Here is a 27,732-nt window from a genome sequence, read left to right on the forward strand (position 1 = left end):
TTGCGGCAAAGCTATAGGGTAAAAAGTATTTTTTTGTTTTGGTTGAGCACTTTTCTGAGGAGTTCTTGCCCCTACGTATGATCTTGAGCAAATGTCAAGGTCATACATTGAAAGGAAATGTTGTTCAATGGTACCAGTGACCAAGTTATAAGAAAAAGGTTTTTTTTTGGTCATGAACTTTGACCCCTACTGATCTTTGTACTGGTGGGTGGTACAGCTTCGATCCAATTAAATAAATACTCCACTTGAAATGAGCTTTTCATAAATGTAAGCATCAAACTTGTATGATAAATATTCGTAAAGATATGGAAAATCTGACACATGACACAACCTTGACATTACCCGTATGAGATGATATACATGTCATTAGTGCTGCATTAATAGCCTAGCAGGAGACCCAGGACAAAAAAGTTGCAAAAAAATAAAAAATAAAAAATCATCTTGTGCTAATGCAACTTGTTAAAAAACAGACACTGAAACGAGATGTGAAACAGCTCAGAACTTTATTTGGACAAACCTGGGTTAAAACTTAAATTAAAAAATAAAATTTAGATGGGCAGGTGTGCCATTAAAAAGGAAAGAAGTGAGAAGGAGAGCAGGCAGACATCCACAAGAAAAGAGGAAGAGAGGCCGGATGGGAAGACAGGAAGCTACAAAATGGATCTGAAGGGATGAGCTTGATCATTCAGAAGATCATGAATAAAAAAAAAAAAAAAAAAAAATGACAAATGCAATTAGTTAATACAAACCCCACCCCCTTCCCATGTGTCCTCATATGCCATCAGTGCGGCAGCTCTCTTTTTCCTTTCAGGCAGTCTTTGATCCTAAAACTTTACCCGCTCGTACAATCACTTTATCTCAATTTGCCTAAATGTAACATTTTCCTGCAGTTTTGAAAAAAAATAAAAAATAAACAAAAAAGTCCTTCAAAAATAAAATTCAGTGACCACATTTTATGTCTTACTATTACATATACAGTATATATATATATTTATATATAAATACATACATAAATATCTTACATGTACAACCAATTATCAAAAAACGGGGGAAAGAGAGAACCCAAAAGACTAATGAGGACAGGTGGAGGTGGAGGGGGGGCAGAGCAGGATGCTCAGTGAGGACAGTGTGTTTAGCTTCACTCTCTCTTACACACACACACACTCAGACACTCAGGGTTTGAGGAGGGACAGGAAATGGGGAGATTTCCTCAGTTTGCCCAGTATGGAGAGCTGCCGTAGCTCGACTTGTTGCCTTGATTTTTCTGCTGCTGCATCCCACTGGACTGGTTACGCTGACCAGGACCACCCTAGAAAAAAAAAAAGAAAACATCTCAAAGTCTCTCAGCAACAATGACAGTATGTGGATTTTTTCCTTTCACCATAATCTACGAATGAGTGGATTTATTTTGGTATAGGAATTTAAAAAGCTCGATTTCTGTTGCTAGAAATTGTCAAAAACAAAGAGAAGTGAAACATTTAGATTTCACAGCTGCATCCATGAGTGTCAGTGTCTTCATCTGCATAAATGCAGGTGTTAAGGCGCATTTGTGTTCATTCGGTCAATTCGGTCCTTTGGAGCATCCAATTCAGCTCGCAAGAGAAAGTAAAAATGACACAGAAAACAGAAAAACTGAACCCCTGCAAATGTTAAGTTTCATGATGTTTATATGGCATGATTGCAGTAGTTAAAAAAAACCCTCAAAATTCTTACAAAATCCTTCAACTTTCCTCAAATTATTACATATTTCCCTTAATTAAATAGAAATTGGTCACAAAATCAAGAAAATGTAAAGTAAAGATCCTGTTGGGACTGATATCTGTCACTCTTTGCTTGGATAGTCAGTTTCTTACATATTTTGTATTTTATGTATACGTAAAAGCATAAACTAGGGAATAATGGTGAAATTACTCGTTTTCACGCAAAAAATCTGTGGCCCATTTGAGATCAAACATCTCCGTATTTGGCCCATGAACTAAAATGAGTTTGACCCCCACATTTCTCCATGTCTGTGGCCATCGACTCCAGACTTGGATTTTTGCCTGCAGTAATACATTAAACTGTCCTTATAAAAGTTGTGTCTTAAACCTTTATCACCCGAGTAAAGTGTACATTTTAGGACATCCTCAGGTCTCAGAGTGGGGCATCAGGTATGAGGAAAACCTTTGTCATTTATCAGAACAAACAGACTCATGACTCGGCAAAACCTCAGTCAAATGTAACTGCATCACTTGTCAAACCAAACGTGTCAAATGACACGGCCTCAGGCTTCAAAATTAAAGTCAAACTCAACGGTCTTATGCCATAAAACATGACATGACGTATTTTGAAGAAACCGGAAATAAACATGACATCATCAATATGTGCTGCTTTGGACACGAGACTAAGTTGAAAGCTGTTATTTTCTATTTAATTTTAAAGGTTGAAATATATCAACGTTTCATTTAACTATGTATTTATTAATCCAACAATACATTGATACATCTTAACTTTAAAAAAATAAGGTTGTTGAGTCTGATTACTTTTATTTTGAAAAGTGAGGCTGTGTCATTTGACAGTGTTTGGTTTGACAAGTGAGGCCTTTTCGTCTGATGGAGGTTTTGCCGAGTCATGAGTCTGTTTGGTCTGATAAATGACAGGTTTTCCTGATAATTCACTCTGAGACCTGAGGATGTCCTAAAATGTACACCGTACCTGAGAGAAAATGACCATCAGTGTGTTATACAGTTTATAATGACGGGTGTATTTTTGTATTGTGTTTACCTGCCCATCCTGTGCGAGATGATGGTGCAGCAGCTGAGAGTGCGGCTGTTGGTGCGGTGGCAGAATGTGCAGGAACTGAGCGGGGGCGTAGCCAGGGGCCCCTCCAGGGTTCAAGGGCCCAGTGCCCCCCAGTGCTGAAGGCAGGCTGAATGGAGGTGGGGTCCCTGTGTGGAAGCCCTGCTTGTCAAACGACTATAGGGAGAAATGGAGAAAGTGGTTTCGATACAACTTTATTGTACAACACGTGTCTTACGTAATAATGTTAATGTCACACACCTGTGTTTTACTGTATATTGAACCTCCCATGTCAGCAACGGCTCCACTGGTTCCTGACCCAGACAATCCTGGAGCTGAGGAGAGAGCGGAAAAAAAACCCAAGAGATGAAAAAAAAACAAAAAAAAAACAGATTAAACCTCAAAGTGGAAAAGAAGCCAAAAAAAAAAACAACGTGAAACAAAACCAACTGATGCGTGATTGAGCAGCAAATGTTCGTCCCCACCGTTAGTGGGCAGGGCCAGCCAATAGGAAGAAGCACATCAAGTAAAGAGTCACACAAGCATGTTTCTTAAGTGCATTCTCACACACACACACACACACACATGCTTATACACACCTTCCTGCAGAGCACTCCTAACTGTTGGATCAGCTGCAAATGTAGTGAGTACACCCATTTCCCCCCCGCTGAACAATGTCCTATAATAGAGCTTTTAACGGTCGTGAGTGTGTGCACGTGTCGTGTGTACGTGTCATGTATACGTGTGTCTTGTGTACGTGTTGTGTGTGGGTCGTGTGTATACGTGTCGTGCGCATGTGTACCTTTCCCTGGGCCGCTGCCCGCTGACTTGGCCTGTGACTGCGCTGAGCCTCCGTAACCTGCCTTACTGTACTCCCCACCGTGGGCTTGAGACAGGTCATCAAAGGCTGAAGGAGGAGGAAGAGGAAGAAGAAGAAGAGTGACAGATTTGGAAAAAGAAAGAAGAGTAAGAAGCGAGAGAAGAAGGGGGGATGGGGACGGGAGAGAGAGGCAGTAAGGTAACCTGACTAAAATGGCAGCAGTGATTCTATCAACTGTAGCGGTGGTGGGTGGGTGGGTGGGGCGAGGGGGGGGGTTAAGCTAAGCGTGCAGCACAAGCATAAACACACAGGCCCCACTCCACGCACATGCAGCAATTCAAGTGTATAAGAGGCAGAAAGTGGTGTTTTTCTCCTTCCACTACATTCTTTTCTTTCTATGCTGTGTCGCAAAATCCCCAAACACAAATACTAAAACTTTTTTCCCAGGAAATATACTTTGATCTCCTGACATGCTTCAACTGCAAACTGTCAGTCTTCCTCAGAGGCATCTACTAATCGCTTTGACTTGTCCCCTTTTGGGTTCTTTCTGGGCGTGGCCAACTTGAGCGTTCTCTCAGGCTGGCCACGCCCCCAGATATCAGCGATACAGCAAAAAATTGTATATCCTGATAATGATATACATCCCAATACAGCATTTATTCCTTAAAATTACATGAAGATAATGGAAAATTGCTATACATTATATATATTTTATTCTATATATAAAAAAAAAAGGTACTTCTTGTTTAAGAATCTTCTCAATGAAGGAATATTTGTGACTTTTGCTACATATACTGTTGTCACAGGTGTTCTGATTTATAAATTTTTATGTGGAAATGCCAGATCATATATGATACCTGAGGTTTTGTTATTTTCTTTAAAAGTCCTTTTAGACGAGATAAATTAACACTTCCAAACAAAATAGCTGCAAGTGTGTCTTACAAATGCAAGTGTCATATTGGTTGTAGTGACACAGTTTGTAACCAGACTAATTGATGACTCCAGTCACTCTGGCATACTCAATCTGACTAAAAAAAACAGTATTTTCTAGGGGTGGGAACCTCACGATATGATACGCGATACAAAGCTCACGATAACGATTATCTCACGATATGATGATACTGCGTTTATCGATATATTGGTCAGAAATCAATCTACAATAATCTATGACAAGAAAAAAAAAGATTAAGTGAAAAAATAAAATTTTTATATCTCTGAAAGACAAATTGAAAAAGTGTCCTATGAACAGTGACACTATTTTAGTGCAAGATTTCTGTAAATAAGTGTCAACATACCAATGTAAACGAATAAGTATCTCTAATAGTGCTTTCTGTAAACAATCTTTCTTACCAGTGACACCAGCATAGTGCAATATTCCAGTAAACAATATACCGTATTTTTCGGACTATAAGGCGCACAGGATCATAAGGTGCACTTATCAATGAATGGGTCTTGACCAGGTCTATTTTCATATATAACCCGCACCGGACTAGAAGGCGCACCGGTTTGTTATTATTATTAAGGCTCATTAAGTGAAACAAAATAGTCAGATAAGTCAAACTTTATTGAACTCATTAACAATAACTCAACATTGTTCAGGTTTAACCCATAAAATATAGAACATTACACTCACTTTTTGAGTTCAGTATGTTGAAGCACAGTACTGGTACATATCACTCCACGAGGCGCCTGACTACGGTAGCCCTGAAGCGCCAAAAATCCATCAAGTGGTGCAGCTTCATAGTTTACCAAAGTTGTACTAAAACATTTTGACATTATAATTTCATACATAAGACGCACCTGATTATAAGGCGCACTGTCAATTTTTAAGAAAATTAAAGGATTTTAAGTGCGCCTTACAGTCCGAAAAATACGGTATTGGTTCCTTCAACAAACAGTGACAAAATTTCTGCACATTTTAGTGAAAAGGTTTTGGATTAAAAAAAAAAAAAATAAAATCGATACTTAGCGGGAGCATAACAATAAACGATCGTGCAGAAAAATATCGCGATATATCGCCGAATCGAGATATTGTCACACTCCTAGTATTTTCTGCATCTTTGTCAAGCTATACTTAACACTCGGGGCTACTACATGCTACTGCAGAGTGGGACAAAGACCACACACATTAAATTAGCCACATAAAAAAAGGATATAATGTACGGTAGACGTTTTTATATCGCACTATGATATATATTACTATATCGCACAGCATTACCTCTGAGGAAGACTGACAGTTGGCAGTCGAAACATGTCAGGAGATCAAGTACATTTCAAAGTATATTTCCTGAAAAACAGTTGTCTGAATAAATGAAACCATAACTTATTTAAAAAAAGACTAAATTAACTTTCAGGAATCAAAATTTTTACAGTATAACCTATAGTAATCGTCCACACATCTCACAATAACCACATATACACAAAAAATAAATAAATGAATAAATCAAATATATTTGGTGGATAAATCATTAGTAAAAATGTAGGAGTAAAACTCAGGAATGAATTTAAGAAGGATTGAATTCAAAAAGTTGAATACAATCCATTTGTAAAGCATGTGTGATGTCACATAGCCTTACCTGTGCCATAGGCGTGCTGTCCGTAACTGGGCTGGTGCTGTTGGTGGTACTGGTTGGAGGGGTTAGCCAGGCCCATCGTCGGCTGCTTGGCCGACGCAGGAGGCACGAAGACCGTGGGGCCGTACTGAAAGGCGGAGGGAACACCCGGCATACCAGCGTAGTACGGCAAACCTGCAAGTTAAAAAAAAAAAAAAAGTTTTATAGCCAAGTAGAGTTTTTAGACAAAAAAATAAATTTTACTTGGTAGATGGGGCAAAAAGACTGTAAAATACAGTGTAATAAGTCAACAACATCCCCCGCCAAATTGGTTGTCATAACCTTTTCCTAAATGTCCTAAATCTAAGAACTTAGATGTATACATGAAAAAAGCTGTCCACTTTAACTTGGATGGACGGACGTACAGAGCGTAAACCTATAACCTATGTCCCCTCCGACACTTTGTGGCGGGGTATTATAAATATGAAACAATGCAATTTATATCATAGTTTCCAAAGTTTTGCTGCATCTCGCTTTGCATGAACCTTAACATTTTTTATTTCAGTGTCATACCTAAAAGCAAGGAACGTCTGTGTGCGTGTGTAAGTGTGTGGAGCGAATATCTCCCTGACGCAGTGTCTGATCGACCTGAAACTTTGTCAACGGCTTCCAAATACCCCGAGTGTGTGCATGCCTAATTTTGGAGTGATTTGATCATTCCAAAACCAATATGAAATGACCGATCCACACTTTGGAACTCCCGGCAAACATTGTTTTAGAACACTAGTGATGCCATCAGAGTTCCAAACAGAATGTTCTAAGTGATGATGTCAACAGTGACTTCAGGGTTCTATTCTATGCTAATGCTAAGCTAATCTAGTGCGATGGCTGTACGCGATAACTTGAAAAGCTATGAATGGATTTTGATAAAATTTTCAGGAAAAGTTGATAATGGGTCAAGGAACAGCTAAATACATTTTTGGTGATGTTCTGGCTACCAAAAAAAAAAAAATATATATATATATATCACATTTATTTTCCCATCCACACTGTGGAACTCCTGTTAATGTCAATATGAATACATACTTCAGACGGGCACTGTACTAGTATTCTTAAAGATAAAAAGTATCTTTATATGATTTTACATAATCACAAAATCAAGAAAACTGAAGATCCTACAGACAGTGATACCTCTAACTGATTGCTTCAATATTGTTGGTGCTTTTAATAATTTACATATTATTCATATGTATCCCCACTTATAATGTGCAGCCCTTTTGACCTTCAACTGATCCCTATTTGGCCCCTGAACAACATCAATTTGACATCTCTGTTCTAAAATGTAACAAAAATGCTTACACTAATTTGTCCAAGCTGAACGTGATGCACAGTTTAAAAGAAGGTTAAAAGCCTTTTTGTGCTCACCTGTGTATCCGTAGCCTGGAGGCAGAGGAGGGTTGAGGAAAGCTTGGTTCTGCGTCTGCTGACCTTGACCCTGACCTTGTGTGGCGGTCTGCTGCGTCTGCTGAGGCTGAGCACCAGCTGTAGACAGGCTGGTGGGAGGAGCCGGAGAAGACGAGTCGTTTCTGCCAAACTTTGTCGCCTCACCTGGAAAAGAACAAGCACTTTTTCAAACTAGATAAACTGTGCGCATCAGAAGGAAGTAAAAACCTTTGGCACACGTGTTTTACCGTATAGTGAAAAAGGAATGTCAGACCAACTCTAAAGTACTAACCAGAATATGGATTATTAGGAAGGCCATCTCTTCCAGGCATGGCAGCTGTTGCACCAGGGAATGTTACACCGTAGTAATCCTAAAAGACAAATATTTCAGCTACTTTGTAAATTTCAAGTGTGTCGTCGTTGTTTCCCTCTATGCATTGTGATGTAAAGATGACCAAACAGAGTGTTTAGAAATCCTAGGAAACAATATGGGTGTGCCATTTAAGGAATCCCACAATTCGACTACAATTCAGGGTGCTACAATTCGATTATTCACCGATAATCATGATATTTACGATTATCGCGATTTTTGAGGCATCTTTTTTCCCTCACCTTATTAATTTGTTGGTTTATTTAACAGGGCCAGTGTCGATTAATATAAATACTGAAAATATACCAGATTTAGCTCAAAGGCTTTTTATCATCTGTAGTCTTTGGACAAAATGTTAAATTTTCACCCTAAAAGAATACCAATTACACAATTTCCAGTAAAATAAACAATATAAAATGCAACTACAGTACATTACACTTCATTTACATGCTAAAAAACAGTACTTTGTGGCTACTTCATCTACAAGCGCTATCTACGTCTCCTGTGGTAGAGAACATCTCTTCACTGGTGCCAGGAACGCACAGATACTTCTTTGCCAACTTAAAATCATAGGATACAGCCCTTGATTCTTTCAAACGCTAGTTTTCCTGTCGTGTTCCTGTCATTTAGTCATTATGAAAAACAATTGTTTTTGAATATCCAGTATTGAATAGTCACATATTGCATTGCGATTAATCCAAAACTGTAATGTTTACAATGAATGATCAGTGTTAGTTTTGGAGACTAATCATTTTCTTCGTAGTAACTATGAACACTTTCTCAACAGTATTAAATCTCGACTACAACTAAATGGCAAATGCAGAAAGACTAAAATGATGATCAAATCGATATAGATTCACAAAGAAATAAAACCTTGATAAAACATATGATAAACCAAATAACACATACCAGATTTTAAGCCCAATGTAAACAAACGTCACATTTAACTCACCAAAGGAAGCCGAGACTGCAGCATTTGCAAGTCCTCATAACCATAGATCTGCTGTGGAAACAAACAATGGTGTTTAAAGTGATTATTTACTTTTACACAGCATTGTTTCTAATATATCCAAAGACAATACATTTTCTGTGAGAAATGCACTTTTATTTTACTGTATTAAGCTGAACTAGAATTGTTTTGTGATTTAAAGCTATATTTAATACAAAAAATGTAATCATGTGTTCTTTAAGTCATTTTGTGTGTTTCTGTTTTGCATGTTTTTCTGTTATTTTTGTTGTTACCTTGTGCGTCTTTAGAGTATTTCTGTCATTCTGTGTACCTTTGGTTTTTGTCATTGTGTTTGGTTTTGGAGTCAACTTGTTTTTTTGCATGATGTTGTGTTGTAGGAGTAATTTTTTATGTAGTTTTGTAACTTTTATTTATTTATTTTGTAGTCTTGTGTTTTTGGGCTAGATTTTGTGTATTTTTCCAGTCGTTTTGTGCGTTTACTTGTGGGGCCGCGCAAAGTTACATGTGGCCCCCGGGCCACCAGCTGCCCATGTCTGCTTTATAGTGTAAATGATTTTTAAGAGACAGTTACCGGGTAAGCAGGAAGCAAACCACCAGGGCCCATGATGTACTGATTGGCCAAGAGTGGCGGCACTCCTTGGGCCAAGTTGGGGGGAGCTTTTCCTGAGAAAGAATAAAAAAGTTGTACAAAAACTACAGACTGTAACTGAAGAACAAAACTGTAACCTAGTGAAATGTGTGTGAATGGTACCGGAGGTAGCGGTGAGCAGTGGGGCTGAGCGACCACCTGCTGATGACAGGGTGGGGTTTGTGCCATTCTGAGTGAGTCCTGGTGCTCCAGTGGAGTGCAGACCGTTAGCGGCTGAGCTACTCATCGCCAGAGAAGCTGAAGAACTGGGATTGGTTGCCAGGTTGGAAGATGTTGTGAAGATGTGAGGGCTGCAGCTGTTCTCCTCGCTCATCATCTGTCAGAGCAAGACAAAAAAAAAAAAAAAAACATGAGTGTGAGGGAGAAAAACAAAACAATGAGTATAAAAATGTACTACAAAAAGACAGAAGGAAATATCGTTTTACTCACTGCCTGTGAGGAGCTGGTAGAGTGAGGTGATGAAGCTGACAGAGTACTGCTCACATGACTGGAAAAATAAAAATACATTCCGTCACCACGTGTAACACTATAGATCATCTAATTTCTAAATTATGTACTTATAGAGTTAGAGGAGTTGTACTGGTTAACCAGCTATTTACAACAACGACAATATGTTGAATTGGACAATTATAGGTCAGAATGTATGAATATTGAATGTGGACTTCCACAAGGTTTGATTTTAGGACCTAAACTTTTTATGTTATATATAAATGATGTTTGTGAGGTTTCAAAAACGTGACTGCACATATTATTCACAGATGATACAAATTTACACTGTTCAGGAGATGATTTGAAAACATTAGCTGATAACATTGAAGAGAAAATGGTTAAACTAAAATTGTGGTTTGATATAAATAAATTATCTTTAAATTTGACAAAGACCAAGTTTATGGTATTTAGTAATAAAAGAAAGATGGAAGTCAGTTTATCCATTAACAATGTGAAAATTCAGAAGGTGTCTGAAAAAAGATTTCTTGGGGTCATCTTAGATGAAAAGTTGAAATGGAAATATACTGCATGTAAAGAATGAGCTATCTAAAAGCTTATTTATTTTGAACAAGGTTAAAAACTCTTTACCGCATAATACAAAGAATGTTATATTGCTCAATTATTCTACCTTATTTATATTAGTGTGTAGAACTATGGGGCAATACTTATCACAGCAACATAATGCCTTTATTTCTTTTACAAAAAAAAGTTATTCATATTATTTTTAAAGCAGGATTTAGAGACCATACAAATGCACTCTTCATTAGGTCAGGATTATTAAAACTAAAATATATTGTAGAATTGCAAACTCTATTAGTAATGTTCAAAGTTAGAAACAAAGCTCTTCCCCAGGTCTTACAAAAGTTATTTGTGTTTACTTCTGAAGATGAAAATCAAAGAAGAAGGTACGACTTTAAACACCCAATAGCACGAACAAATTTGAAACAAATGTGCTCGTCTGTTGCTGGTGTAAAAGCATGGAATTCTTAAGAGTTACAAACAGTTACAGTTACAAAAAAAAGCCAACTTGCGTCATATCTAAATGATTTTTGATTGATGTGTTCATTGTAAAAATGCTTAAATGAATATTATAAAGTATGTTGAAGTCCAGGTGATGGTAAAGGGAACAGCGATAAAGCAATCTAATATTATTTTTGTTAAAAAAAAAAAGGGGGAAGATAACTATATTCTTCCATCTGCTCTTTTCTGATAATGGAAATGTATAAAACAAAAAGTGTGAACCGTATGTGGCTTGTACAACTATGCATTTTCATGAAAGGAATAAAAGAAATTAATGACTAAATCTAATGTGCCTTGCCATTCTGACCTGCTGAGTGAGGAGTTGGGGGTGGAGTGGGCAGGTGTAACTGCAGGAGACGGGATGTGGTGGATGGGACTGCTGTCACTCGTCGCAGCAGGATGCTCCGTTTTCACTGTTCTTGATGACAATGCAGCTGTTTTTGTAGAAAAATGACAAATTAGTTTATTTTAACAAAATAGTAGCAGGGTAAGAGGAAAAACGGATCACAATGCTTTGGTCTCATCCTCTGTCATTATCGATTGTTTTTTTTTTTTTTTGGTTAACTCAGATGTTCAAAAAAAAGCTCACTCTACGTACCGTCCTGTGGAGTCTGTGCTTTCATGCCATTGTAGCCGTTCTAGAGAAAAGAACATTTTGAACGTTAACATAATCACAGTTTGTTTTTAGATACTTCATTTGTAAAAACATTGGAGGATCCCTTTAAATGTTAGCATGAAGTCTCAAATCTTGTAAATGTCCTCATTAGAAGATGTATGCCTAATAACCATCATTTTGCACCATATTTTTTTTTCATTCTAATTTATTATTTCTAATTTATTGTTTTAAAGCCTGTGTTCCACCAGCTTGAAATCACGTGATTGATGATGTCACACGGCCCCACTGCCAGTAAACACCCCATTGTTTTCTACTGGAATGAAACATTCAGCCTGCTTTTTAGATCATTTAGTAGCTTTTTTTAGTCAAAATGACAACTTGTGCTGCTTTTGGTTGCTATAAAATATGAGGAAAAAATAAAAATGTCGATATAAACCTCTTGTTTACCAAAAGAGGATAAAAACAGTTGTGACCCAAAAGAAATCTGACCGCAGGGGGCGACAATTCAGGAAGATTTAGTTGAAACTGAAAAATACAGCAAAAACAGGATTTTTTGTAAATTATGATATTAGTTTTAGATTAAATAAATACGATGGAGGTTGCAGTACTACAATATTTTAAGTCATATCAAATCACTATCTTTTTTTAAACTGGAAAATTTTCGCAAATTATTCTAAAGAATTCTGGCAAATTACATTGCAACTAAATTTCTAATTTTTGCTTTTACCTTCACAAAAACTTTTTTTTTGGTCCATTCCACTTGAGGCCAAACTAGGTCATATGTGGCCCTTGAAAAAAAAAAATGAGTTTGACACCTGATTTAGAGCAACCAAAAACAGCACAAACTGGCATTAAGACTGAAAAAGCTGCTAAATGATCCAAAAAGCAGGGTGAATGTTTCAGCCCAATAGAAAACAATGGGATGTTTACAGGCAAATTGGGCCATTTGATGTCATCAATCACATGATTTCAAGATGACGGAATACAGGCTTTAAAACTCTAAAGTCATCCCATTTTTAAGAGTTAAAAAAACAAATGTGCCGCAAAATAATATGTTTTGTCAGGCATTTTATAATAAGTGCATTTCAAAGGTTTTAGGACACAAAAACAGTGGAGGATCACTTTAAGTTGCCCATTGTTTCTTCATATTACCGTCATGTTAACACCAGCTGCTATTGGGACATCTTTGCTTTGTGAGTAGCCCAAATGAGGGGGTATGGATCGTTGACCGCTACTCTCGACCCGATTGACTGTGGGTGGCGCTGCAGAGGAGGGCGGAGCAGCTGCACTGGGGAGGCCAAGAGACGGTGAGGGAGTGGCACTGGGTAAGCCCAAAGACGGTGACGGGAAACTGGGGTCCGACGCAGATGATAAGGTGGGTAAACTGTTGATCTGATCACTATAGAGACAGTGACATAATCACAAATATGAATAAGCATCAAGAGTTAATTAAAACCAAGGTCAAACAAATCCAAGCCTAAAATACGACCTAGTGGCACCTTAAGTGTTGTGTAAAGTTATGGATAGGATGCCAGGGTTGGGGTAAATTATAACATTAATTATCAATTCTGCAATTATAATTATGACAATTACAATGTAATTGTAAATATGTGTTGCACTAGTAAGTGAGAAGATTTACTTTGTAATTATAATAAATTCTATAAAAACTGTAATTTACAATTTAATTAAACAAAACTTAAAATATGTTTCATATCAAGTTTTCCAGTTACCTGTCAGTTCTCTTGATGATCATTTTACAATTAAAAAAAAATTAAATCTAAGGGTATACAGACAAAAAAAAAAGTCTCAAATGCCCACACCAAAAATATTAAAAACATATTTTCATTGATTAGGAAGTCCAACAAGCTAATCAATAGATGAGAAACAAATTATTTGATAGATGATTTTTTTTAGTGTATTTTACAAAACTGATTAGTTATAAGAGATAACAGAAAGTTAACTAGATTAAAGTAAGTAATTGTGATTTAACTTTAGTAATTGACAAGATATTAGTAAATACATATCAGGGGATAAATTATCACTTTCATTTTAATTGTAATTAGAAAAAAATGCTGGTCACCGTAATCATAATTGAGTTGTAATTGAAGATGGATAATTTCATCACCTCATTAGTCAATTATGCTCCCTTGTTTTGTAAGTTTCCTCTTTCCTCACAAACATACGCTACACAATATCATACCTGACAGCTGCTGGCGTAGAGAACAGGCTGCTCTGTGGTTGCTGTGTGGAAACAGGAATAGGAACCGTCATAGCCACAGGTGCTTTTTGTGGTGTGTTTTCACGAGTCATCTCAGACTGTGCGTCTGCTGCTCCACCTCCAGCCTCTGAACCAAAGTCCAGAGCCCCAAACTGAACATTCAGACCAGAAACGTCCGCTGACCCCGGCATCTCCACTGCTGACGCTGGAATCTGAGGCATTAAGACAAATGACAAATTCTATAACACAATTGAAAATACAGAAGAGAAAAAAAAGTTTTCACTGTCTGAAGATTAACAGTAAGTATTACTTTTTACACCAATGTATTCTTTAGGGAACATAAATGTCTGATTAAAGTTATTTTGCCGCTTAAAACTTGATCTATGCTTTTGCAAGTGCGTTAAAAAAAATATGAATGAATTGAAATTTCTCAAAACTAAAAGCATAATTTAAGTTTAATTAAAAAATGCTCTACACTTTGGCTGCTATAGTTAATTCAACTCAGGCTCTTTGGGCAGAGGAACTTTTTTCAGTATGAACTAGAGATGGGCAACTCTTATCCCAGCGAGGGCCACAATAATGTGATTTTCTGATCCGTGGGCATTACTATCATTGTCATTATTTCATAACAATGACATATCCGAGCATTAATACTGGTATCAACAGGGGTTTAGTCAGTTTTTTGTTGTTTTGTATATTTTTCATCTCATTTTAAGTATTTTTGAGTATGCTTTGTGTGTTATTGGGGTTATTATGGTCAATTTTTGGATGCGTGTTTTTGGAGTCATTTTATCTATTTTTCTGACATTTGTGTATATTCGTAGTCGCCTTGGTCTTAGACCATCACCAGTCCATAGCAGTGATTAAAAGTTGTTTTTTTTAACGCTTCATGCTGACCATTTTTTCTGTGAAACAGAAAAGCTATCACTCTAATTGAAAGAAATGCATACCTCAAGTTTGACCACTTTGAAAAACATTGTCATGACTAAGAGAAAAAGACACTAGTTCCAATTCAGAATTCCTTTAGTATAGGAGGGAAGTGTGTTTAATGATCCTGTGTTTATTGGCAAAGCTCTTCATTAGTGCAGTAATGGAATTAGCAGCATTAAAAACATTGGGAACATGCAAATTAGTCTATAAAGTCCTACAAAAACAAACAAGGTCAACGGCAAGTTTACCACTTTATTGCCCAACAAGGAATTTGACATTCACCTTTGAGGGAGGGGGTGCTCTTCGTCTCTGTGTTTTCAGCTGTCTCTGAGGAGGATCAGTGGCCGACGCATCCAGGACAGGCAGCTTCACTCCAGGTGAAACTCCATCTCTCACAGGAGGGACAGAGGATTCATGGCCTGAATCAGGTTGAAAAAGATATGCTTTAATAAACTGTTCAATGCAGGAACAAAGATAGATCTTTGGTGTAAAACACAATAGGCACAACAGAAAATTTGTCTGGGACGCAAGTTCTTTTTTGTTGTAAATTTTGCTACAACCAACAAAAAAGAAAATTAAAAACAATAGATTTTTGCACAAAAAGTACTTCTATTGCATCTATTAAACCAATAGCTATAGAAGTTACTATCAAATTCAAACCAATAAAGAAAAAAAAATTAAACCGTTGCCATATATTGTAGCTCTGCAGAGCCCATCCCCTCACATGATCGGCTCTAGACTTGTAGCATTCAATTTCAGGCCTACCTGGTGGAGTAGGAACCTGAGGAGCATGTGACTGAGCCAGGACCAGAGCCTCAGTGCTGGGCAGGACGGAGGACTGTTGTTGCCTCTGAGCCAACTGGCTGAGCACTGCTGAGGGCTCGGGCTGAAACTTCATTTCCACTGAAGAAAAAAAAACAAAAAACAGATTCACTTAGAAATACAGCAGTGCCAAATATACACTCTATATGTTATATACCTAATCATCTTAGTATACAATACATACACCATATGTATGCATTTTTTGTGTAATATCACATCAATTTTTTCTCTTGGTGCAATAATAATATGCATAAACGCATCTATAAATACCAGCTATGTACAATAATTTTAGCACTCACCAACTAGGCTAAGGGTGAGGTGCAATTTCTTTTTCAAGACAAATTATTAGATATAGATAGAATATAGAATTAAATTCCTCCTTATGTGATCAAACTTTCCCAGTGCTCAATTGAAGATTCAATCAAAAACCTACTCCTTAATAAATAACTTGCTTTATGTTCTGTTATTTGATTGACTTTTGATTTTGATGTTAATAATTTTCTTTTTCTGCTCCATTTCAAAGTTTTACTGACTTCACGTTTCTTTATTTTGTCTTGACTTTATTTTATTATTGTTTATTTTTTTCTTTTTAGTTATGGTACGTTCACACCAAACGCGTTTCTGGCGTCAAAATTGTTCCTCACGCCCATAGTTGGACACTTGTGCTCAATGAAACAGACGCTTGTCACCAGCGTCGAAGAAGCTCGGGATGTGCGTCCAAACAAGTTGGGAATGGAGCGTGTTTAGGGGAGGGGCTTCTCTTTTGCCGGTGGTGTTCCTACAATGGATGATATTGTGGCGATCAGTTACGTTCATAATTCACCCAGTGACTGTGAAGTGGTGAGGAACATCATGTTGAGAAGGCGGGGTTTTCGGTTAGATGTATTTTGGTGTGACTCAGTGAGTGCACTGTGATGTTAGAGGGCTATAGAGAAGTGTGGTTGAATGGAAAATAAAGTTTGGAGTTCCTTGCTGAACACGCCCCCTCCGACTCCTGTTCATTAGCTCTACATTATTGAGAGAGCGGCTTGGCTTTATGTGCGCCTCGGTGCCGTTTCTGGATTCACCAGAGCTGCGCTCAGACGAGAGTCGCTTTCAGCGCGACTTCCGTCTCTCCCGTGCCTAGTTTATAAACCTGCTGACGAGCATTGGCGCTCGCATCTCCTACCAGGACACCAACTACAGGCGCTCTATCCAGCAGAAGAGTGCCTGTCCATCTGTCGCCGTTAGTATTTTTTTTTCTCATTATTCTGAATACGTCACGGTTGGGGAACGCTCTTGATTGGTCGACGTGCCGCGATATGCCCCAAAAGTTTAACAATCACAACTCCAGCATCGGACGCACGCCAAAGGCTTGAAATCACAAAACGCACAGCGTCCTCAGCGTGAAAAGCTTGAAAACGTGAAGGCGCGGGACGCGCAGAGGGACCTCTCGACGCACCTAGAAGCCCTATTCTTCAAGCTCCTTGAGGGTTTTTGGCTTTACATGTATTGATTGAATAAACTGTTATCCGAAAGCATCCCCGGCTTCTTACTCAGCTGTAGTGAGGAGGTGGGTTAAAAACAAGGCGAGCGAATAGGATTGGCTTAGGCGGCGTCATGTTTCATGATAGCCAATCAGAGCCAGTGTTTTTACACATGTGCCAGCAAGAGGAGGCGGGTTAAAAACAAGGTAAGCAATTATGATTGGCTAAGGCAACGTGCCAGCACACGCGACACACACACACACACACACACACACGAAGCAGCAGAGATGGCAGGCATGGAGCAGTCCGATGAAAAGTTGTCATTTTTGAGGTGTCGATACAAACACTACTTGAAATTAATTATGGTCAAAGACAAGAACGTACATGTGTAGTGTTCATTATATCCAGGAGTGCAGACTTTGTCGACATCCGTTGTAAGCAACTCAAATTTAATGAAGCACCTCATGACATCTAAAAAATTTGAATTCTTTGACATATAGCAATTTTTTTTCTTTTTCTAACAGTAACGCAACAATTACTTTCCTTGGTAATGAGTTACTTTTATTAAAGAGTAATTCAGTTACTAACTCAGTTACTTTTTGGAACAAGTAGTGAGTAACTATAAATAATTACTTTTTTAAAGTAACGTTCCCAACACTGCTCGTGGCCCATCTATCCATAGTTAGTGTATAAATTGATTAATGGCCGCTGAAAACTGTACACACATGGCTTTGTACCACTTCACGGCACTTTGTGACGTTTTCAAGCACTGCTGTTTACAACGCATATGGAAAGGCAATTCAGATAAACAGCAGTCATTGCACATTCTAAGGAAAAGCAACGGAAAGTTGACCCCGAAAATAAACAGTTTAATAAAGACTGCACTGATAAGTATTAGGGATGTAACGATTAATCGTAAGGCAGTTAAAAATCGATTCATAGGTATCACGGTTCATGTCGGTGCTCTGAAAATTGAATCGCAGTACTTTTTAAAATTTTTTTTTATATATTTATCCTCCTCGTCTAAAAGTGTTGGCGGAGGGCAGAATCTGCTACTACTTTCTTTCTGGCCGCCATCTACTCTTAAACATGTTCATAAATGATTCTTTACCCCTTTAGCACCGAAAGAATATCTGTAATACTACGTGAATATCTGTAAAAGTCATGTTTTTCTATTAGCTCTGTCTGCTAGCAATAGCATCTCTTCTTCACTGCTAGAATAACTACATGCCAACTGACCACTGGGTTACCAGCGCCCTCTGCTGGTCCAAACAAATATCGGACATAAATACAATGTAATGACTTTCTTTTTTTTTTTTTAATTTTAAAGTCCAATTGTTAAGGCACAAAATACATTTTCAGTTGCACTTTTAAAAAGAAAAAGAACTATTATGTAGTTTTGCATTGTTTACTAAAGAAACAGAATTTAAATTAATAGACTTTTTCATTTGTATCATTCCTTTATTTATTTCATTCAAGATTTATTTTTAGTTAAATTGCATTTTATTTTCAATGTGTGCGAGTGAAAATTTTATCTGGTCGCATCCGTGTGAGTGCGTATGGGTGACCTTATTTTGGATGGAGCAGCTGAGCGCTTTGTCACGTCCCACTGAGTGCATTTCTCTCTCGCTCTGCGGGATAGAAGACCGTGCACGCTCACGCAACTTGGCTGCAGGTAATGCAACGGTGAATACACCGAGTATAAACAATGTGCTCTTTGGAGTGCGCGCAGTCCGCGAACGGAGCCAGGCATAACGAGCCCTTCACTGAGTGCACGCACACATTGAGGGCCTAATGTGGCCCTTTTGAAATGGCTCCCTATAACTTTAAAAAAAAAAAAAAAAAACTATTGAAATAGTTATTTTCTAATCGCAAAGGCTGAGATTTTTTTTTTTGGACCGACAAGCTACATCCTTATCAGCCCTGTTACCGGTATTTTTAAAGTTGCGTTAATCCTCAAGCCTCAGACAAGCATTGATACTGCTGTGCTGCCCTTCAGTCATCCTTAAGAACCCACAAGTTGAGCTGACTGATGGGAGGGGATACACTTCACGAGTAGGCGTCTGTAGACGCCATCTACACATTTGTCATTGTTTTCAGCCAAAAAGACTGAACACTACAGTAAAGTTTGTTATTTTGTGTTTTTCCATTGATTAAAAAAAAAGTAAGGTATTGATAAGAATAGTACTATACCCATCCCTAATGTTGAAGAGGTAAAGCCACAGAATTGTTTGCTTTATTGTTGTAATCTGTGCTTTAAAATTGACATTTAATATTTATTTAAAGTTGAAATAAATCTGAAATTGTTTATTATTATTATTATTTATTGCTTGTGTTCATTGAAACATATGACAAGAAATAATCGCATATTATAAATCTCAATATTGATGAAAAAAAAAAAAATCTCAAGCAGATTTTCCAAAATCGTTTAGCCCTATTTATAGCCAACAATAAAAGGTTTGTTGTGTGTTTTTCCCGACAGACGTGATACGTTATGTTCACCCCCTGTCCAATCAGAGCCTTCCCAACCCCCAGTTCTAAAGCAAAATTAAATAAATAAACCGGTTTTCCATGTAAACCTCAGTTCGGGAATTATTATTTCCATGTAAACACGAAGCAGAACACTAATTCCCAATGAATTAATTCAGAATAACTAATTCTGAATTTAAAAAAAAACAGGGAGCTGGTCATGTTCTTCAGTTGTTTTTTTTATCATTTCTTGCACAGAAAGCTAGCAGGTGACTAAGCCCTTTTTAAAAAAAAAATAAGCTGAAGTTAGTTATGTTTTTTAAAATGTCTTGCACAAAAAGCCAACAGGTGCATGCCTTTGTGACTTATGTTTTTCTTAAGTGAAACCGGAAGCTAGTTACGCCATTGCTGTTTTTTTAATTTCTGGCACAAAAAGCCAGAAGGTGCTGCTACTTAATTTAATGAAACCAGAAATTGGTCATGTTTCAGTTTATTTATTTCTTGCACTGTTTATAGAATGTAAAGAGTTCAATAAAAATATAGAAAATGTGATGCATTGTGTCAGTTCACTGTGAGACCAACTGTACCAGGAATGTCCGGCCCACAAACCATAGCTTTCCGACAATATGGCCCACAGCAAAGTGTAGTTGCATAGGCCTGCTCTAAAGTGTATTGATTTGGGTTAACGTCTGCCCACCGTTGATATTATGTTTTGTTGTATTTCAAACTGTGCCAAATAAATTATGAATGGCTGCAAATATCAGCATGTTTGCACCTTAGCACTAAAGTAGTTTATCATTTGCCTTATGCACTTTGTTATATTTGAGTCTGTATTTTATTGTACTGCCCCGGGTATCTGATTGATTTTTTGTCATTTCCGTTGTACACATCAACCTGCCGGGGACTACAGATGGAAACTAGCCTGTGGCTTCAATCTGGCACGTTTACATATTTGTCCATTAATGTGCATTGTTATTCTAATCATCTAAAGTACACTGAATTGCCTTGTGAATAAAAAGCACTATACAGATGAATGGGCTTAGCCTTATGTACTTTGAGACCAACTTACTGTGATGGCCAAGACCAGGTTCGTTCTTTAATCTCTGAGCCTTTATGTCTGCAGAGGGTGAAGGGTCAGGCACAGGAGAAGGTCCTGCTTCTTTGGAAACTGCACTGGTGCCGGTGGGGGCCGACATCTGACCGGCTCTCTGATTGAGCCGGGGCCCATTGATCTGATCCGATACCCGGACATCAGGGGCAGGGGTTTGCTTTGGTGCGTTGAGAGAACCAAAGCCAGAACCCAGGGCCGTGGACTGGAAACAAAAAAAATGCAAAAGATCAAGTAAGTTTAGGTTTAGTGTTTATGCATCTCTGCATAAGCTTTCGGAACAGCATGGCAGTAAGGGTGCAACTATTTGTTTTAGTAACGAATCGAATTGAATCATGACTCACTGTAGCCGATTTAATTCAAGGACAATATTAATTAATTTAGAATGATTCGATCCGAAATGATTCAGTGACTACAAACCAATTAAGTAATTTTTTTTAGCCAAAATAAGAATTCAACCAGTGTGACTGAAATAAATCCCTGAATACTGTACAGTGCAGGTGAGTTTTCATAGATTCCTGATGGTTCTTGTAAGGGAATCATCTCTAAGTTTATTATAGACAAAAAAGTAAATATCTAATGGCAAATATATTCACATTTTATTTGAATAAAGGCCAACCAACACTTTTCAGCTCTCATTCAATACTCAATTAAGTTTTCAATTAAAATACATATTAGGTTTACCCAACTCTTTTGCTTGTTTACTATACATCAAAATAATACAATATTAAAATTGCCCATGTTATGCTAAATTTACTTTTCTGTGCTTTAAACATCATGAAGTGCTATTTGGGCTTCATACACATGGCCAGTGTTTTTTTCATTGATTCCCTCAATTGTTAGAGGGTGATTTGCTCCTTTCTTACTGCATGGTGAGCCCAAACACCTCGCTACAATTTGATGCTACATTCCCACTTTGATGACGAATTTGACGCAGCAGTGAGCTGGAGACACGCCAACTAAGGTGAGCATTTCAGAGTCCTTCACACAGTATGTATGCATTTTCTACAGTCTATGTATGTACCGGAGAATGTCCCGCACCCACGCTCTGTCTCGTGTTTATAAAGCAGCATGAGCTCAGCTACGGAGTGGGTGGGAGGAGGTCGGGCCATCCTCTGGCCCTACATCACTGTGCCGTGAAGAGGAAGTCAGTGTCCCATCTATAGACACGCTCACTCATGAATATGCATAAGTAGGCCACAAATCAGCCTGTTTGTGTAGAGTTGCTCAGCCTTTCAGAGGCGAAAACAGGCATGTTTGAGAAAATAAACCTCAAATACTATGTTTTTGGGGTTCTTAAACAAATGGAGATAAGTGAAAAATAACATGATATATGAGACCTTTAAACACATTGTAAAACTCATTGTTTTGTATTTTTCATGTTTTTTTCGTTTCCAGATGCGACATTGTTCCAGTCCCTCGATAAACACCATGATGTGCTTTGCTTGCTGTTCGGACGCTTTGCAAAATGAATTTCTTGCAAAAACTTTGTTTCATTTTTAAAAGTTTAATCCTTCTCCATAAAGAAAGGATGTCTGTGTTGGTGGATTGATGATAAATAAAGCCAGATTTCCAAATGAGATTAAGACATTGTGCCATTATTAGTTTGTGTGTGAGTCAGTCCGACACTGATGACGTGATCATTAGTTTTATCTTTTGTTATGATTGTATGATGAGCTGGGAGAAGGATCATAACCTTTAAGCCTGAAGTAATGGACTTCACTGGAAAACTATTGTTTGTCTACATCAAGGTGTCTACACGTGTGGTACCTCCAGGGCCCGGTTTTTCAAAAGTAATCAGCTCGGGTTCTGGATAACACATTGGATCAAATCTTGAAAATGGGTTTTTCAAAAAATTTTAAATCCTGGGGCCGCTACTGGTTGGAACGTAGGAAAACAAATCTAACGATGAATCGGCAGTGAATGACGGTTCCAAAAAGCAGTGTCTTTTTTCTCCTGTTTGATGCTAGGTGCCAGGTGAAAATCACAGTCAGTTTAATATTTCTACCTTTAAAATATGAACCGGTTTGTATGTTTGACACAGACGTACCAGCGCAGCGTGTGCGTAGGTGGGATTAGCAGAGGCTGCGTGGGCGTAGCTGTTGGCTGTGGCGTGTGCGTAGCTGTGTGTTGCAGTTCGTCCATTGTGGTGGGAATTGGTGAAGACCAGGCTTTGGCCCAAATCCTCAGCTAAGGGGCTGTCAACGATGGCCCCCAGGTCTGAGTCCACGGTGCCTCCAACAACAGCTCCAACCTTAGGCAAGAGGCCAGCCAGATCGACACTGAGGGAGTAGACGACAGCATTTTTAAAGGTACAACCATTGATTGATTGGCTTTATTTTTCACACTGACTGACCTTTGTCCTGGTGCAATGTGGTTTGTAGAGGCAGTGAATACTTTGGTCTCAGACAACTGGGTGAGAGAACAAAAACAGGTTTCAGATCTGAAATGCACATCACAGAACTGCTCTTAAATTAAAATATTGGATGACGTCTTTCGGAGCGTTTGGATGTCCTAAATTGTTAGACGATAGCAAGTGAATCTGTCAATTCTAGAAAATAAAACGTACTGAAAAAGATAATCTAGTTAATGTTCAAACTTTCAGAACCATATGGATGTGGCAAATAAGGCAGCACACGCTGTGTGTGGATTTTGCAGAAGTCATACATCTGTTATATATTAGTTTTCATTCTCTATGCCTAAAATATGGTGTTAAATAACAAGCAAATACCGGTAATAACTTGAAGTTTCTGGACCAGGGAGGGCTGTGGGCTTGTATGTATTAAAGGCAGAAAGAGGATAAATTTTATAACTACAATAAGGTTTAAAATGCATGATATCTCATATGTTCGTAATAGTAAGTAGGGCCCTATAAAATCCATTTTATTTTTTCCAAATTCGGTTTTTTATTTTTTTTTCCAAATTCTGTTTTTTTCCACGTTCATTTTTAAAATTCTGTTTTTTTTAAGAAATATTTATCATTTTTTAAATATTAGTTTTTAACGCCTGTGAGGAAACAAAATAAATAAACTCAATTAAACAAAAATGTATGTCAAAAATAAAGTACACAATTAAAAGGAAGACATAAGTTGTAGTGTCATGGATTATGCTGGCTTCTCCTTTTTAATTATTTATACGTCATATAAAGATCTATGAAAACAGCATTAATGTCACATGATTTCCTCGCAGGGATCAATGGTTTACTGAATCTGATGAGGTTTATTAATTAAGTTCTGATGAACTTAGTTTAAATTAACCTAATTTAAATTATCCTATCTTCTGTTTCATGTGGAATTTGACATTGACTAGATGTTGCACTTTGTTACTTTTGTCCCCCATAGTCAGGATGAAAGTAACACCATGCAACACACTGAAGTTAAAAAACAAAAGAAAACAAAATCTTTTTTAGGAAAACAACAAAACAATGTTCTGGCTAATAAGCCATGCTCGCTCTAAATAGAAAAAATATTACATTTTTCATTGCTTAATTAAAAAAATTATAATAATAATAAATGAAGTATAAACTTTGATTGTTTTCATTATTGTGTTTCATTAGTACATTTTTTATTAATTCATTATTTCAAAATGCATTTTACTGTAGCTCTGATGAGATGTTGGAGCAACGTTATTAGAATGTTACATTCTAACGGACTTTTATTTTGTAAACCGGAAGTTCTCACTGAAATGGTTGTACTGAGGTAGCTTGCTGACTGTGAATGTGTAACTACGAGACACGGACAAAGGGCTGGAATAAAAAGAACTAAATTGCAGCACAGACTGAGTTATTCTTAGTTAGGCATAACAGTTCGAAAACTGAGCAAGTGAAGAGGATTAAAGCTGATCACGTTTTTACGGAGCGCTGCTGCACTACATGAAACACGGACGAAGCTTTACAGGCACAGCAAAGTTAACGTGCACTGGAGATTCTGTATATAGGAGTCAGTGACGATTTGGGTTGTTTTAGACGGTGCTTGTGGTGGTTTAAGATGAGTTTAATGTAGCCAGGACAGGAGGAGAGAGAGCGGCACACATAATAAGCGGTCCCCAAAAACATTTCTTTGCACCACGGTGAGGGCGTTTCATGCCGATTTTGTCCATTTCCACGGTTCGACGTTTTTATTAGCTGATTCTGTGATTCCGCCCACGATTCCGTTAATGCTGATTTTATAGGGCCCTAAGTAAGAAACAATAACTGGTATGACATTACCGCATCAGCCTGGTTACAGTAAAAACTGATCATAAAAAGGAGTAAAAGGAAAGATATGCAGACGTGGAGCAGTGAGGTGGTGATTTGCTATGTAAATGGCTTCTCATTAGAAAACACGTTGATCCAAAAGGAGTATCCCACCTGCCCGCATGTTCAAAGGGCACCCTAATCAGCCAATAGGGGACAACCTATGTTCTGGTACAGCTATTACGCAGATTTTTCTATGAATAGTTAAAAATTCTTGGTAAGCGATGCACTATATACGGTATACACTGTAGTATTTCAATGCACCATTCCTAACGCTGCCATAAAATCCCATTTTTTTCCCGAAAAGCATGGACTTACATCCTCATTCCAGTCTTCAGATGTCCAGTCTTCAAGATTACCCCCCCAGGTTCCTGTGACAAAAAATAACAGCAGCACAGTTGGTCTTCATTTTTATATTGTATTAGGCAGCCATTGGTAATTTCATTTTTATATATACATATCTCCCACCAGATTGATATTAATAATATATTATTTAGGGGTGGGATGATGCACAGTTCACCATAAGATAGACCAAGGTTTTTCAACCTTGGGGTTGTCTGGCAATAAAATGGGTTTGCCTGAAATGTCTAGTAGTAATAAAATGTTTTAAAAATGATTAAAAATATATCTTAAAATTTCTACCTAAAAAACCGATCAAATTTTAATTTAAAAAATATATTTCGCACAATTAAAAAACAACTGCAGTCTATACTTTCACTTTCTCAAATATTAATCTAGTTAAAATAAAATGCAGTATAAAAATATCTGAGCTTGTGCATATTTTCTCTTTGTGCATTGATACTGGCTACTCTATTTGGAACACATTTTAAAAGAAGAAAAAATAGTGAGGTCGCCAGAAATTTGCATCATAAAAATGGGTTCATGACAAAAAAAATGGTTGGGAACCTGTGGGATAGACGATAATGGGCTCGCAATAACGATACAATATTTTTGGAAAGGATGAAAAGTTTTTTTTTTAAAACTATAGCTGGAAAAGAAACCTTTCTTCTATTTGACTTTAACTCTGGACACACATTGATTTACTTATTGACTGATTCTGAGTATGACCTTTTCAACCCTGGTTTATGTCATGATCATTTGCAAGATGGCGGCGCCGGGTGTGGCAGGTATAGCTGCAGCGCTCTTTGCTTATGCACTGCTCTCAAACACCTTTTTTTACACAGATACTGGTCAAATTCTAGATGACTCTTATAGTTCCAAGAGCATCATCAAACCTATATCAGTGGACTTCGTGACAATCAAAGTCACCAAACATCTCGGACTTGGAAGACAAGTCCTGGCTCATTCATCCACATCTGTACAGCGAAATCAGAAAGCACACCAAATCAGCGCTAAAGCCGCAACAGAGCCTCGCACTAATAATCCCCATCTGCATTCTGCTGTCCGGGGACATTCACCAATGCCCCGGTCCGACAAATGGCCCAACATCAGGTAGCCCCCATAGCATCGCATCAAACCACAGCAACAGCAAGAGCATCGCAGGAAACTTACAGGTACGCACTTTTACTACAAACTACACGTTTGACCTAAGCACTTACCTCGATTCTTCCAACTCTCCGGCGAGCACGGCGGGACCAGTGATTGACGCGGATGTGGTTACCGGTTGGACGGATCCATCAGGGATTAGCAGCGAGTTTGCTGGCTACACAGCTCTGCCCTCTCCACCGCACGGGAATGGGATGCCCCCGCCAAATGGATATTTGGACGAGGACGCCTTTCGGGATGGCCGTGGAGCGCTGTTTCACCGGGGTTCATCGCACTCATTGAACTGTACCGTGGGCTCCTCATTGGAATCGGCGCGGGGGAGCATTGTAAACAGTCCACAAACAGCTGGTAAGAGTGGCGGCAGCAATAGTACGGCAGGGACGGCATGGTTGAAAGCTGGTACGGATCTCACCGGAGCGGCCGACTCGCTAACCTCCAGCTGTCAGACTGTTTCTACAACGGCAAGTAAATTCGGAGCCCCATCTTCTCTTTCTCTTCCTTGTAAGTTTGAGAACCGTGCAACAAGTGACAGCACAGTAAACGTAAAGCTACTTGCAAATAACGTCAACACTAGAAACAGGAAACCGACAAATCCCGCAATAATAAAACACCGGAAACTCGGGGTATTTCAGACAGTGAATAACTCTAAATTAATTTGGGACTCAAGATCTAAACCAAAAGGCATTTTATGTGCACATTTGAATATACGAAGTATCAAGTCAAAAAGTGATCAAGTCCGCCACCTACTTACTGACTTTCTATGCCTTTCTGAGACCTGGCTTCATGAAACCTCACCCTCCGCAATAATATCTATACCCGGTTATAAAATGCTTCGTAAAGACAGACAGGGTTCAAAGGGAGGGGGGGGTCATGATTTATGCCAAGGACACTTTTATCATCTAGAACTGTACAAAATAAGTCTGCGAAAATTCAATGATGGCTTGTTCAAAGCAAGGCAGCAATACTTTTCTGAAATTATTGCCAAAAATGTCAACAACTCTCGCACGTTGTTTTCTGTAATTGAAAAGCTCACAACCCCCCCAGATCAGATAGCCCCTGAATTACTGTCAGCTGGAAAATGCAATGAATTTGCTGTATATTTCAATGAAAAAATACAATCAATAAGGTCAAACATCAGAACAAACCAGCAAAATCACAAAAAGCTTGAACAGCTTCAACCACTGAGGGATGAGTCAACTACAATGTTAGAGTTTATTACAGTGAACCCAAAAACAATAGAGGAGACTGTTCAGCAGCTGAATCCATCAACGT

At 38.1% G+C, this 27,732-nt stretch overlaps 1 protein-coding gene across 2 annotated transcripts in view; it reads right to left on the reverse strand.

The window, feature by feature from the left end:
- Positions 1-484: 484 nt before the first annotated feature.
- LOC114469517 (ubiquitin-associated protein 2-like) overlaps positions 485-27,732 on the reverse strand; it is a 40,251-nt gene continuing 13,003 nt past the window's right edge. Inside the window, exons 9-29 of one of the 2 annotated variants that reach the window (XM_028457073.1) lie at positions 25,273-25,325; positions 23,077-23,132; positions 22,771-23,002; positions 20,682-20,925; positions 15,621-15,758; positions 15,138-15,274; positions 13,908-14,137; positions 12,860-13,106; positions 11,690-11,729; positions 11,399-11,525; positions 10,012-10,069; positions 9,685-9,898; positions 9,505-9,596; positions 8,916-8,966; positions 7,886-7,964; positions 7,576-7,758; positions 6,175-6,345; positions 3,581-3,685; positions 3,040-3,113; positions 2,764-2,955; positions 485-1,309 (exon numbers count right to left, since the gene is read on the reverse strand). In XM_028457073.1, coding sequence (XP_028312874.1) covers positions 1,211-1,309; positions 2,764-2,955; positions 3,040-3,113; positions 3,581-3,685; positions 6,175-6,345; positions 7,576-7,758; positions 7,886-7,964; positions 8,916-8,966; positions 9,505-9,596; positions 9,685-9,898; positions 10,012-10,069; positions 11,399-11,525; positions 11,690-11,729; positions 12,860-13,106; positions 13,908-14,137; positions 15,138-15,274; positions 15,621-15,758; positions 20,682-20,925; positions 22,771-23,002; positions 23,077-23,132; positions 25,273-25,325 — 2,822 coding nt within the window. In that variant the 3' untranslated portion in view covers positions 485-1,210. The remainder of the gene's footprint in view (positions 1,310-2,763; positions 2,956-3,039; positions 3,114-3,580; positions 3,686-6,174; positions 6,346-7,575; positions 7,759-7,885; positions 7,965-8,915; positions 8,967-9,504; positions 9,597-9,684; positions 9,899-10,011; positions 10,070-11,398; positions 11,526-11,689; positions 11,730-12,859; positions 13,107-13,907; positions 14,138-15,137; positions 15,275-15,620; positions 15,759-20,681; positions 20,926-22,770; positions 23,003-23,076; positions 23,133-25,272; positions 25,326-27,732) is intronic. The other variant, XM_028457074.1, reaches the window with a different exon arrangement.

The sequence above is a fragment of the Gouania willdenowi genome, chromosome 9 (assembly GCF_900634775.1).
Source record: "Gouania willdenowi chromosome 9, fGouWil2.1, whole genome shotgun sequence".
NCBI lineage: Eukaryota > Metazoa > Chordata > Actinopteri > Blenniiformes > Gobiesocidae > Gouania > Gouania willdenowi.